Below are 14,071 nucleotides of genomic sequence, written 5' to 3' on the forward strand. Positions count from 1 at the left end.
ATAATATACGTAAATATGTAAAATAAACACATCTAAAAATATTTAAGTTTAGTTTCTATTCTACTCACACTATTTGCGATCCCTGGAATTGGCCAGAGTGCCGTGCTGTTATTGCAAAAGCAGCAAAACTGCGTCGATTTAATATTTTATACCTAAAATTAAAATAAAAAAACAAATTATTTTCTAAAACTCAGCTTTTTTTCTCAGCTATTTCCCCTTGGAGTTTGGCATTTTTTAGGTGTTTTGTTCGGGTAATCTAGCTTTTTTGCCGAGAAACGGACATCACTGAATTGTAATTGTTTTTTTGAAGTGGACGGAGCAGAAAATAGCAAAAGTAGAGTAAATGTTCAATATGTTCGCCAGTAAAATGATAATTTGGCTCTTGTTATGTGGCGCAGGTATGTACACAGTGGTAATCTATAAGATCCTATCCCCTTAACAAACCTCCTAAAAACTGCGTCGTGCTGGACCTCCTTCTCTTTGTTCAACATGCTTATTCATCGCAAATTATTTACATATTTGTGTTTTTCGTTTTATCGTCGCTCGCCATTCGCCGTCTCACTCGCTCTCAGCACGTAACCCTCTCGGGCAACTGATTGTAGTTTTTATCTGCGCAAAAATGGTCGGAAAAAACAACGAAGTTTTGCCAACAGCAAACAAAGAGAGCAGTATTTCGCTTGCAATGCAATTATACAGTTTTATCCGGCTTTGTCCATTTGCTTGTCGCCTCCAATAAAATGGTGGTTCCCATTGCTTCGACCCCCGCTACCTGCATTTAAAGAAGTTCAGCTCCATCTATTTACATTCATATGTATATAATATTCATCATAGCTCAGTAATTTTATTTGATTCGCAGCCGTCACTATTTTCTATGTGCCCAACCGGGGTTCGTTAGTCCGCATATTGTTCTAGCTCCGATCGGGAACGTCTGCCATGGCGTGTAACTGCGGTGTTTGTCACTTGCAGTCTCAGATTTCTTGCGGTTATTTGTCAGTCTAGTTTTCCACTTCTAATCTCCACATACCGCCCCTATTTGCAATTGATTTCACAACAACAAAGATTCCCGTATGTGACGCACAATAGGGCATACATATGTATGCAAACTTGTATGTACGCATGTACATATTATTCTGATAAGACATGTGTAATGGTAAAACAGTTGGCTAGAGGGAAATAGAGGAGTAAAATAAGTAATTAAACATAAATTATATTAACTTGCAGCGCAAAATTGAATATGTTAACTTTTTTAGATAAGTATTATTGGAGCAATACTATTACATTGTTGATTGCACATTAAATATAAACTTAAAAATTAAAGTAAAATTGCAAGATTAAAAATAGTCGGAATAATTTTCGATTTTTAATGGTCGTGGCAATTTACTTATTTATTTACTTAACGATTTGTTTGTATATATTTTGTTTAAATTTAATTACATGGTAAGCAAGACAGCGCAGCTCGTCATTTTGTTTTCTCTGTCTGTTTAGAGCTTAACTTGCATTTAAAGGGCATCTCTCCGTACTGCACTGCAAAAAGACGGCATTGAACTTGGACGGGAATGGTGGGGGACTCGAACACAATAAGTGGAAATCAAAATAGAATACCCCATAGTTTGGGGACATTTCTTATTTGTATACCCTTGCATAGCTTTTAAGGGGTTATCCGGGTTTTGAAACGCAAAAAAATTAATTTTTTTTTCAAACTTTTTTATATAATAGTACAAAGTGTCAGGAATGTTGTCCGAAGCAAAACTTTAGAAAAGGGAAATATTTAACGCCCAGCGCATCGTATGAGTCACAACTGGCAATTCGAACTTTGGCGTCGTTTATCTCAAAACCACTTTTTTGAAGTCGGTAGTCACGTTTTCTCGAAAACTATTGCATCGATCGACTTCTGCTTTGGCACACTTCTTCTAGACATGGTTTTGTTGTCGTTGAACGAAGGATTTTTTTTGTCTTCAATTACAACTCATTTTATAAGCCAAAATATGGCCAAAATGTACGTAAAAAATGACAGTTCTTATGAAAAACGCTACCGAAAATTCAATTTTTAATTAAAAAAAAATCCTTCGTTCAAAGACCAGCCAGACACATACACTAACAGAAAAATTTTGGTTTTTTGATTTCCGATAGAAATTGACGGAGATATCCTGCCTACCGCAAGGACACAATTTTTGGTGGGGTTAATTTCAAGCCTGCCTTAACGGCTCATTTTTTAATATTTTTTGTTCAAATTTTTACACAATTTAGTTCAAACCTTGTACATTAATGTACAATAAATGAAATTTGCAAAATTGTCGTAGGGTCTTTTGAAAAAATTCGCGAAAATAGGCCTTTCTTTGTGCCTTAAAACGCGGATAACCCCTTAAGGCAGTGAATGAGTCATTTCTGACTAGTCAAACTAGGCTGGCTCTCAGGAGCTATCTGAATGAAAAGTTTCATGTATTCTCTTATAGTCAGAAAGGGGCGAGATCAGTATTATAAATGCAACCGTTTTCTAATCATTAATAATACTGCTGTCGGAAGAAAATGGTATACTAGACGCGGGCACCAGTCAAATTATATTTATAACCCTTTTATTTAACAAATAGCGATTGGACTCCTATGTATCTATTACAGAAGCGAATCAAATTCAAGTAATACACTAGTCGGCAAAATTATGTTAAGAAAACAATCGCTGTGAGTTTTTAATTTCAATTTTAGTCCGAAGTTTGCAAGGCAGTGAAGGTGACAGATCAGCATCAACAACCGAGTCGATATAGACATGTCCGTCTGTCCGTTTCTACGCAAACTAGTCCCTCAGTTTTGAAGCTATCTGAATGAATCTTTGCATTCTACTCTCACTGGTATAAATGTCGAAACGGGCCGGATCGGACGACTATACCATATAGCATATCAACATATTTTTATAAGAATAATACATTTTTTACATCTACTCTGAGATTTCAGATTGTTGTATTATTTTAGAATTTTTGTATACATTTTATGAAAATCGGACAACTATATCATATAGCTGCCATGGAAACGATCGATATATGTAGAGAAAATGTAAAGCATGGAATGTTAAACTGTAACTGTCACATGTAAAATGTAATGAACAAAATCCTTAAATGCTTTGTATAAATATACAACTTTTATATACTTCCTTTTATTTTGTTCTATTAATTTTCACAGAATGGTCTGATTCTTAATGATCCAATTGCAAACTGCAAGGGTATACATACAAACTTCGGCGTGCCAAAACTAGCTTCCTTTTATGTTTTTTTTTAATCCAATATGAAAACAAATTAATATACATACATAACTAATGAAGGTTTTTCGTTAGAAACCTCAAAATAAAATTAAAATTGTTTTTTTTTAGAGAAATATATAAATATAAAATTTTATTGTTTTTTTCAGTCCTGTCCCAAAATGTTATTAGTTTAAAGGACGCCCAGTTTGGTACTACTAATTTGCCTATAGAAGATTTGACAACGCCAATCACCTCTACATCAACCTCAACAGTGAAGCCAACTAGCTCTAGTTCAACTTCGACGACGACCACACCGAGCACTGAGCCACCAAAGACGACAACCACACCGGCTCCAGTGCCTTCCACGACCCATGCTCCCCAACCATATCCGTCGCCCTCCGTGGGCACTTGGAATGCGTCCTGTATTTTGCTCCGAATGGCGGCCCAGCTTAACTTCACCTATGAGGCCAAGGGTAGGAAACAAACCTTCCGTATTATGCAATTTTTTAAACATATTATATAAAGATTCAGTAGGGTTTGGTCATGTTTGTTGTATTTTGGGAAATAACTTATAGTTTTTCTATTTTAATGATTTATTTTTTTCTCAGATGGAAACCTTACTCACGGCCTTTACAATATTCCGAGTAATGCCTCAATCGGAGATAATGTTTGTGATAGCAAGACCGTTCAGGTAATTCAACTTACCTGGGGGCCCAACACGTCCAAGCAATCTTTCCTTATGTTCTTCGACAACAAAAACGAGAGCGTTGTGCTATCCTTGATTCAAATCCATCTGACTGTGCTTACTGAGGACTTCCCTGATGCCAAGGGTAGGCAAATTATTTGTTAAAATGTTTGTATTGTGTGTATATGAAATTTTGTATAATTCTTTCAGAAAACCAAACTATTCAGCTAATTCATCGTGGCACTGAGGAATTCAAAGCTCCCGAAAAGATGTCTTACCATTGCACACGCGTACAGACGCTGAACTTAACAGAGACTGTGGATTCAAAGTCGTTGACTGGTTCGATCAGCGTTAGTCAAGTTCAAGTGGAGGCCTTCCGGACGACTAACGCTACAGGATTCTCCGCCGTGCACGATTGCGATAGCTCCGAAACATCAGATGTGGTGCCCATCGCCGTTGGAATTGCTTTGGCTGCCCTGATTCTGGTTGTTCTTATCTCGTATCTGTGCGCTAGACGTCGCTCCACCTCTCGCGGCTATATGAGCTTCTAAGGGGAGAGAAGGGAATAAGTTTATGTTTGGGGAAAATTAGAAATGGAAAGGAATTGAAGGAGAAGCATGTTAGAGGGAGAGCGTTAGAGAGAAATTTAAGATTGATTTTGATAATTGGAAGCTGTCTGTGAATATGAACCACATCCCATTTTGTTTTGATTCTGATTTGTAGGACTTAAAGCGGATTGTTTTTGGATAGGTTTTCATATTACGAGCTGGAGTGGAATATAAAAAGGGAAAAGTAAGGAGAGTATACAAAATTATAAAAAAAGGAACTGCAAACCTGTTTTTGTTGTGCACGTAAGCGTAAAAAGTTTGTATTGTAAAATCAATTTAAAAGATCCCGACCGAAAACTCATTTATTACATAAACCATTTCCTTATAAGGAATGGAGTGAACCCTAAATTTTAAAGAAGCCATTGGAGCACACATTTTAACCAAATAAATCGATCACGTAAATTAAATTAAATGTAATTAGCGTGTCATTCAGAAATATAGGTGAAAACGGGCGTGAACGCTTTGGTTTGGGTAATAAAGACGTTTATTTACTATGCGTAAATTGTATATCAACAGTTTTACGATTGAGCTGTCATTTAAATTTCTTAAAACGTAATAACATAAATCCAACAATGTATTATTGCCCTTAAAACGTAATAAAGATAATATATTTCAAACCAAGCCAAATTTATTTTTAAATGTTCGGCCCATATTAAGAGACAGACATATTTTAAAAGACGTCCTCCGAATGTATGTCGTACTGGTAAAATCTCATGATAATAAATTCATAAATTAATGTGCATATTGCGGAAAGGACCATTCGCGCCGTCACCATTTTCACCAAAAGCAGCACCTTGGGTTCTCTGGAAGATAAGACGCTTCAAAAGTTAAAAATTGTGTTTTCGCGTTCAAAGATTACAAAAGTAATACAAAAAACTGCGGGATTTAATTTTATTTTTATCATAAGAATATTGAGACCAAGTTTTACATCGATAATAACAAAATTGACGAAGTATGAGTATCAAAAAGTCGGTGTACACGATACTGGACCAATCGGTTTACAATTGGGCATATAACATCTTGAACTAATTTTACAGGCCAGTCTTCGACTAGCTCTTGTCGTATGAACGAGCTCGGCAAGCGTTTATTCTATACCATACGAAATTTCGGTGCGAACGTCTTATCAGCTACCACTGTTAGCTCACTCAATATAAAGCGTCGTTAACTTTTGACTGGCGATGTCATAACATCTGCCAAAACAGAAATAACAAAACTAAAGAAAAACAAGAGAGGAAGCTAACTTCGGCACGCCGAAGTTTGTATACCCTTGCAGATTGGTTTTGATATTTATATTATAAATTATAATGCCGAAAACAGACACTAAACAGAGTTTCATAACATTTTTTCTATATTTATTGTGTTTACAGTTTGACAGTTACAGTTTTACATTCCCAGCCTTACATTTTCTCTACATCTACGGATCGCTTCTATGGCAGCTATATGATATAGTTGTCCGATTTTCAAATTATTGTTACCAAAATTCTGAAATAATACTAAAAGCTCATGTCTCAAAGTAGATGAAAATACGTTGAAAAACAACGAAGTTATAATTATTTCTATTACTTTCCCTATCGTTCCTATAGCAGCTATAAGATATAGTCGTCCGATTTTTTTCAATTTATACCAAAATTCTAGAATAATAAAATAAGCTTATATCCCGGAGTAGATGAAAATACGTTGAAAAACAACGAATCTATAATTTTTTGTCTATTAATTTCCCGATCGTTCCTATGGCAGCTATATGATATAGTCGTCTGATTTTCATAAAATTTTTACCAAAATTCAGAAATAATATAAAATGGTAATATCTAAAAAATGGTGCAAAAATGTTGAAAAACAGCAAAGTTATAATTTTTTTTCTAAAAATATATCGAACATTTGTATGGCAGCTATATGATATAGTCGTCCGATCCGGCCCGTTCCGACATATATAGCAGTGAGAGTATATAGAAGACTATATGCAAAGTTTCATTCAGATAGCTTTAAAACTGAGGGACTAGTTTGCGTAGAAACGGACAGACGGACAGACGGACAGACGGACATGGCTAGATTGACTCGGCTGTTGATGCTGATCAAGAATATATATACTTTATAGGGTCGGAAACGTCTCCTTCACTGCTTTGCAAACTTCTGACTGAAATCATAATACCCTGCAAGGGTTTAATTATATTTTTTTACTCACCCTGCTCACGCTGCTGCCAGTGACCGACGTCATCGAAGTCCAACAGAAGCGTTGGCGCGTGGACACAAATTCCCGGCTTGATTCCATGCTCCTGCGGTTGTCGGTGAATCTGCCAGGTGGCGAGCTGAGACGGAGGTCGGCCGAGGACGAAGTGCAGGTGATTTTCAAACTTCTTCCTTCTCCGGTTGATTCCTGATTAATAATGTGATTCCCCACCAGAACATCTTCGAGGAGGGCACCCTGTCCCTCTACACGCGCAGCTTAAAGTACGGAAAACTGTCGCAAGGCATCCTGATCAAGGTTTTCGCGGCCCTCGTCAAGCGCCGCAAGATGCACTTCCACAACCTGCCCTGCGGCGCCTCCGTGATCCTTGGCAACAATGGCTACATCTGGATAGCGCCCACCAAGGCTGATGATGATTAAAGTGGATACAAAGATACAAGCCTTGGAGAAAGCCAACACACCAGAAGCACGCAATAAATTTAAAATTTTTGATAACTAAAATTCCTTAAAAAAAATAATTGAAAATACAAATTTTAAAAAGGCATTTATTTTCTTTGTTTTTTCTTTTATTTAAAATATTTTGTTTCATTCATTTACACGCTTTACACAAAGGAAGCCTCCTCCTTGATGTTCCAATCGACTGCTGCGACTGCTGCTTTTGTTAAGGAAAACTTTTTTTAAATAAAGTTCTTTGAGGAGTTTAAAGATTAATTTACTTATCCATGTCATGATCATCGGCATTGAATTTGTAATCCTGTGTGTAGGTAGTATGCAAAAATATTCATTTACATTCTTTATATATAATATATTACAAATAATTATTTATATAGTAATAATAAAACGGAATGAGGTAAAAAAGACTCAAAATCTTCGTCTGTTTATAAATGTATATATTTGAGATTTGGGTTGATTAGCTATTAGCTGCTAACAGATATACATAGGAATAAATGGGTAGAATACATAGAAACGTTCGTTGGCCTGGCTGGCCCATAGTCTACCTTCTGGAGTTTTCTTGTTTTTTGTTTATATTGCATAAATACGAAAAAATTTGGTCTTAAGGCAAATCATAGCGTTTTAAGTAGCACTTTTCAGCTTATTACACTGTGTTACTTGGGCTTAAGGCAACATCGATGTTCTAAATGCATTCTAAAAATAAATTCTTAATTTCTAAAACGAAATAATACTTCCGTCAAGGCAAAATGCATTAATGCTATAGTTCAATTTCAAGTTCGTATACTGGTTCTAAGCCATAGACGCATCCGTATTCATACCAGATGCTATTGCTCTTGTCTTTGGTCAGCTTCCGCGTTGACTTGTCATCCTGCAGGTGAGTACTAGTGCTAGCTGCTGGCAGCAAAGGACTTTGATCACCGCTGGTTGAATTTCCACCAATCGTTGTGTTTATACGATTGTACATGAGAAATGTGGCTGGGCCACTGCTGGCGGAAGTGTCGCTTGTGTTTTGAGGTGGCTCTGGCGCGGAAGCAGTCGTTGCTGGGTGATTGCTGCCGCCTGAAGATTGCTGCTGCTGCTGGTGGGAGCTTCCATCAGGTAACTTCTGATGCCCGTCGATTAGATAAACGGTGCGTCGTGAGCTGTGCCCAGTGTCAGGCTGCTGCCCTGTCCGTCACGTCTGGCGCTTCAAGGCTGCTGTAAAGTTAATTTACATTAATAATAAGAATAAATAATTTAACGAGAGAAGGAGCCACAACAACGAGAGGTTCAGGGAGGAGGCAGAAGGCGGCAAGTTTTAATGGGAACTTGAATGAATGTTAAACATCTAAAGCTCTTTACCTGTGCGCGCTATTTCTATGTGAATAAAATGAAATCCGTATGTATTTGTGCCTGCAGGCTACTGCGCACGGCACCGCCGTGTAAGTCCATGTCCCTAGACCTTTGTGTGTATAGTGATGGATCCTGTTTTCTCTCTCTCAAATCCTATAAACTAATGCAACATGAAACGGCAATGGGCTGCTGTGGTTGCTGCTGCTCCTCCTTTGTCTGTCTTAACTGGACAACCGCTTGCTGGCCAGCTCCTGCAGCTTCTGCAGCGCCAGCGTCTTGTTGATCTCCACCAGGTCGCGACTGGGCTTGGCCGCCTGCAACTGCACCTCCAGTATCCTCATGCGCATCATGTGCTCCTTGCTCTGCATCTTCATAAACAGACGTAGCTCAAAGTTGTCGCGGTTGTTGCTGCTGCTGCTCCCGGAACACGTTGGTCAGCAGGCAACCTGTTTCATGGTCGTACTGAGCGTAGGCCGCCTCTACGGTCTTTAGCCATCTGTCGTCCTTCCTCTTCAGGCGTCCTCGAAGAAATCGTTGGTTAAGCCCACAATCTTGCTCGTGGCACTTATAGTCGGAGCGGCAGGCTTACCGCTTGCCATTACAGTCCATTATAGACTATAGGCTTTGCACGAAGCGAACGGGTCGAGTCAGCCTGTTGGCTACCAGAGAAGCGGTGCAGCCCACCTGGTTTCCTCGGGAAATATTGGATCCATAGCCACCGCCCAGCCTGCGAACCTGTATGCGGTGGTTTATATTAAGTCAAATTAACACATCTCAAAAAGTCTCACCTGTAGCATGTGGGCAATAACGGACTGAGTGTGATCCATACATTGGGTGGCCGAGAAGACTTTCAGACCGTCCTCAAAGGGAATGGCCACCGTTTTCTGGGGCTCCATGGTGAAGTGATACTGAAGGCCCATCGTGAAGATGCCCCTTACCTCCATATCAGGCTGATCCGTCAACTTTATCTTCCTTCCATCCGCCTTGGATACGGGCTCAATGCACGGCAGTGGTCAGCACATCGTTCATGTAGGTGGTGCTTATTTGACTTCATAAGATTCTCCAGCTTGCTAAATGTCTGTTCCACCAGTGGGCCTTCGAAGGGATTTTGGCCGACCAGTAATATTTCAATGGCTGTGGCGTGGACAAAGTCAGGTCGGATTCCGCCGAAGAAAATGCGGGCGGACTTAACCTTGGAGTCGGATTTCACTTCCAGAAGAAAAGCTGCGTTCACATAGGCATGGGCGTTTTGGGCTCAAGGCATGATCTGCGACAGGGGATACTGATTAGGAATACAATCCAAGTGGGGAACAGACTACGTACCTTGTAGGAGTCAGATGTACTTATCCCTCGGGTAAGCCGGCAGAATGAATGCCTTCAGCAGTATACTGCTGAAACTATAGTTTCCTATCATTTGATCCTAAATAGTCCGACAGCGTCATTTCCTTTTCCTCAGTGGCATTTTTAACGGTCACCACCGTGAGCCTCGAAGGATATGAATAAATCCGATGGGAACTCGGGATGCTGCTTCTTAATCGAAATGTTGCCCGCCAAGGTTATTTAAAAGTTATTCTGAAATAATTCTCGCCTTCTTACGTTTCGCACTGGTACATTGGCAATAAGATCGATGTGGTTCCAGAGGGTCTCTAGATAGTCAAAGCCCGGTTGCTCGTAGGCAGTGCGAATGATTTCCATGGTCTGGGTCAGACTAAGGTTAGCTCCCAGCTTCAGTTGCTGTCCATCCGCGGTGTGCTGATTCAGTTCCTCCGCTCCGTTGACGTCGATGAAGTGCTTGATATCGGGCGATCTACGGTAGACTCCATGAGCCGTGTTGCCTGAAACCAGCATAAACTCATCCGAATTCTCAACCTTGTCCACAGCCTCCAATAGCTCGCTCAGATTCCTGGGCCAATGCCACTGACTTCCATCCTCGTAGACCAAGTTGGGGCGATGGCAGCCTCCACTGTAGGCTTGTCCCGTCTTCGGGCAGTTGCGGGGCTTTAGGTCCTCGATATCGGCACACTCTGCCGGCACCTTGATGTTGCTGTCCACGGCAAAGCATTTCTTGGCATCCAGGATGGGACGATAGCCGGTGCAGCGACAGATGTTACCTACAAAGGAGTTCTCCACCTCTGTCATGCTGACCTTGCTGTCGTTCTGCTCCAGCAGCCCGTACATGTTCATCACGAATACCGGCGAGCAAAAGCGATGATGATCTCCAGCTGGGCACAGGTATTCAGCAGAGTTAAGCACTAAGGAGGAATGAAACATTAGTGGTCAAGTGGGCTTATTACCGCCGTCGAACCGAGTTCACAGCCCAGCTGAGCTTTCCATCCCGCATCACACAGATGCTGGCTCCACAGCCTCCCTCCTGGCACATGAACTTGGTGGCCGTGAGCTGGGCATGCTCGAGGATAAAGGTGTTTAGCGTGATGTCTGGCTGAAGATTGGTCAGATTCACTGGAAAATTGTGGAACAACAAACAACGGAGCGAGCAAATACCTAAATGTCAGCTATGAAAGTGTTTTCTATAAATAAAAAAATAAATTCAATTAGTTTGACTTGTATTGGTTTCACTATTTATATATAATACATATATTATTTATATACACCTGGACCTCGCTTAACACGGGGGTTCCTAGAAAACCTCGTGTTAAGCGAAACATGGATTCAGTACAAAATAAGGGGTTACGTTCTAAAAATTCAAAATTGGCAGCAAAAAAATTTTTTATTGTTCAAATTTGGTATGTTTTTATTAAAGTTTCATACATTTGTTCAAAATTAACCAAAAGTTATTATGTATATGCCTTTAATAAAAGCATACCATTCATATTTTCAAACTTAAAAGTTGGTATTTAATTAAAAAAGTTGCTTCTTATAATTAATTAATAGGTTAAACTTTATAGAAACTAAAAAATGTTAAAAAGTAAGGAGATCATTTGTTTTATTCATATCATAATTCATAATCTAAATTCATAATTTATAATTTTAATCCATAATTCATAATTTTATTTCATAATTCATAATTTTAATTCATAGTTGATAACTAAAAGTTCATAATTCATAATATGAAATGCATTTGGTGGCATTTATAGTTAAACCCATTTTGTAAAAATCAATAATTTTTGATTGTTTCGATATTTTGCAATCGTTTAAGAACGAGGTTTTTAGCGTGTTAAAAGGGGGATGGGAGCAAATTTTATATGTATGTAAGTTTTCAATTTTTTTTTTTCTTTTACTTTGTTATTATTTTGATAATTTATTTTTTGTTTTATTTTAATTTACCCCTCACGAAAAATTGTGTGATTTGAAAATGTTCTGCTGATGACGTCGTACTGCCACTCCGCATCAAGTCGGTTTTCTATCTCCACTCGCGTCGCTTCCTCTCATCCAATCGTCGTCCTTGCCCTCGTCGTCCTTGCCCTCGTCGTCCTTGCAGTTCGGAAACTCCTGGCCATGTGGCCAACTCAATACCTGCGCTAGTTAAAATGCCTATTGCAACAAGAAAAACATCGGCAACATGCAACTGTGACGAATACACACATCCTTGTACGCTCATACATAATTTTTTAATAAATATTCAGTCTTATTCTGTTCTCTCGTTTTGGTCGTAAGCTTCCTTCTAGCATGTTCAATGTTTCGCAACATTATTTTGCTTTAGGCATAATCCACTATTTCAAAGAACTCATTTCTATTTTGAACTAAAAATTCTTAAGAAATTGTCTTTTTAATCATCTGGAAGTTTTGATTCAAAATATGCAAAAATTGCCAACAGTCGGGGGTAAACTGTTTTCGCTACGTTAGAAAACTATAACTCATTCCATGTACCATTTAGAATCTTTTTCTCCTTCCAAAGCTGCATGGTTGTTTTCCACCGATGCCCTATTAATTCTAATTTTTCATTATTACAATAACTTAACTCAAACGTTTGGGCACAAGGCATAATCTCAAAAAATTTGTTTACTATTTTTTTTAATGACTGGATTTCTACCTCATTAATATTTCTGTATTTAGGACATCTGTTGCTAAGATTTTTTGCTGATGCGTTATCGAAGATCGTATTATACGAATTTCGACAACATTTTTCGTGGTACAAATCTTGTATGTCGTCATTAATATTCAAAGTTTGAACTTTAAGCAAATGATTCAGATCCCATACAGAAATGAGGTTCGCTTTTTTTAATCCAAAATTTATAGAATTATGATTAGTTATAATTCCTAGTAACAAATTTTTTTTTGACTATGTTCGAGATATTTGAGAACAACATCCAAGATTTCACATAATCTTTCCCCAGACTGGTTGAGCTGAAAGTCGAAAGCTAAAAATTGGAAAAATTTCCCATCATGGGAAATGGCTGAAAAGCAAGCAGCTTTATATTGTTTTCCATCAACTTTCGGTAGGAAAAGCTGATCAAAACAAATAAAAATGGCTCATTTAGTTCTTCCTTTTGAAAGCTTGAAAACATTTTTATAAATCCAGTGTCCAAAATCTCTATGCATTTTGTATTTGAATGGTAATTATCAATTAATGATTTTACGCCTTTAATGATGTCTTCTGGGGGCCAGCTATAATGTTCAATTATAGGAAGCTCTTTGAGAATTTCTAAATAATTCATATTTATACCCTTGCAGGGTATTATAATTTCAGTCAGAAGTTTGCAACGCAGTGAAGGAGACGTTTCCGACCCTATAAAGTATATATATTCTTGATCAGCATCAACAGCCGTCGATCTAGCCATGTCCGTCTGTCCGTCTGTCCATCCGTCTGTCCGTCCGTCCGTCTGTCCGTTTCTACGCAAACTAGTCCCTCAGTTTTAAAGCTATCTGAATGAAACTTTGCATATAGTCTTCTATATACTCTCACTGCTATATATGTCGGAACAGGCCGGATCGGACGACTATATCATATAGCTCCCATACAAATGTTCCATTTATTTTTAGAAAAAAAATTATAACTTTACTGTTTTTCAACATTTTTGCATAATATTTATATATGGCAATTTTATATTATTTCAGAATTTTGGTAAAAATTTTATGAAAATCGGACGACTATATCTTATAGCTGCCATAGGAACGATCGAGAAATAAATAGGAAAAAAATTATTGCTTCGTTGTTTTTCAACGTATGTTTATCTTCTCTGAGATTTAAGCTTTTTTTATTATTCTAGAATTTTGGTATAAATTTTATAAAAATCGGACAACTATATCATATAGCTGCCATAGAAGCGATCGGTAAATGTATAAAATATATAAAGCTGTAAAACTGTAACTGTCAAACTGTAAACATAACAAGTATAGGTAAAATGAAATGAAACTCTGTTTTGTGAGTGTTTTCAGCATTTAAATCTATAACATAAACATCGAAACCAATCTGCAAGGGTATACAAACTTCGGCGTGCCGAAGTTAGCTTCCTTTCTTGTTTCTAATTCAGGAAAGTCAAAAAATTAGGTTCGTTGCGTTTGGAATACATACTAGAGCTAGCGCAAGCTGCTGTATTCATTTGAAGTTGAAAATTTGTGCAAATCGGACAAAATAATTATTTTGTAGAAAATGCAACATATAAATATTTTTTTTTAAA

At 38.1% G+C, this 14,071-nt stretch overlaps 2 protein-coding genes and 1 pseudogene across 4 annotated transcripts; 2 read left to right on the plus strand and 1 right to left on the minus strand.

Moving 5' to 3' along the window:
- The first annotated feature begins 256 nt into the window (after positions 1-256).
- Positions 257-5,143, plus strand: Lamp1 (lysosome-associated membrane glycoprotein 1). The gene is made up of 4 exons (XM_017176751.2): positions 257-398; positions 3,397-3,702; positions 3,838-4,059; positions 4,125-5,143. Exons 1-4 carry the CDS (start codon positions 344-346, stop codon positions 4,463-4,465), a joined length of 924 nt encoding a protein of 307 aa, XP_017032240.1. The 5' UTR covers positions 257-343; the 3' UTR covers positions 4,466-5,143.
- Positions 5,076-7,251, plus strand: LOC108081535 (exosome complex component RRP4-like). 3 transcript variants are annotated; one of them, XM_017176753.2, is made up of 3 exons: positions 5,076-5,212; positions 6,725-6,861; positions 6,924-7,251. In XM_017176753.2, exons 2-3 carry the CDS (start codon positions 6,790-6,792, stop codon positions 7,125-7,127), a joined length of 276 nt encoding a protein of 91 aa, XP_017032242.1. In that variant the 5' UTR covers positions 5,076-5,212; positions 6,725-6,789; the 3' UTR covers positions 7,128-7,251. The 3 variants fall into 3 exon arrangements, with proteins under 3 accessions (XP_017032242.1, XP_017032241.1, XP_070140107.1); XM_017176752.2 differs by having other exon boundaries at positions 5,085-5,225; XM_070284006.1 differs by lacking the exon at positions 5,076-5,212 and adding an exon at positions 5,254-5,385.
- A 335-nt stretch (positions 7,252-7,586) lies between these two features.
- On the minus strand, positions 7,587-12,354 carry LOC108081521 (uncharacterized; annotated as a pseudogene).
- Positions 12,355-14,071: the final 1,717 nt, after the last annotated feature.

The sequence above is a fragment of the Drosophila kikkawai genome, chromosome 2R (assembly GCF_030179895.1).
Source record: "Drosophila kikkawai strain 14028-0561.14 chromosome 2R, DkikHiC1v2, whole genome shotgun sequence".
Classification (NCBI taxonomy): domain Eukaryota; kingdom Metazoa; phylum Arthropoda; class Insecta; order Diptera; family Drosophilidae; genus Drosophila; species Drosophila kikkawai.

What these genes read in the sequence shown, in the direction of transcription:
- Lamp1 (XM_017176751.2), top strand. Translation starts at nt 344, where the DNA reads ATGTTCAATATGTTCGCCAGTAAAATGATAATTTGGCTCTTGTTATGT. An exon ending in GCTCTTGTTATGTGGCGCAG is followed by an intron (nt 399 to 3,396) that starts GTATGTACACAG and finishes TGTTTTTTTCAG; the next exon opens with TCCTGTCCCAAAATGTTATT. An exon ending in CTTCACCTATGAGGCCAAGG is followed by an intron (nt 3,703 to 3,837) that starts GTAGGAAACAAA and finishes TTTTTTTCTCAG; the next exon opens with ATGGAAACCTTACTCACGGC.
- LOC108081535 (XM_070284006.1), top strand. An exon ending in CGGCCGAGGACGAAGTGCAG is followed by an intron (nt 6,862 to 6,923) that starts GTGATTTTCAAA and finishes ATTCCCCACCAG; the next exon opens with AACATCTTCGAGGAGGGCAC.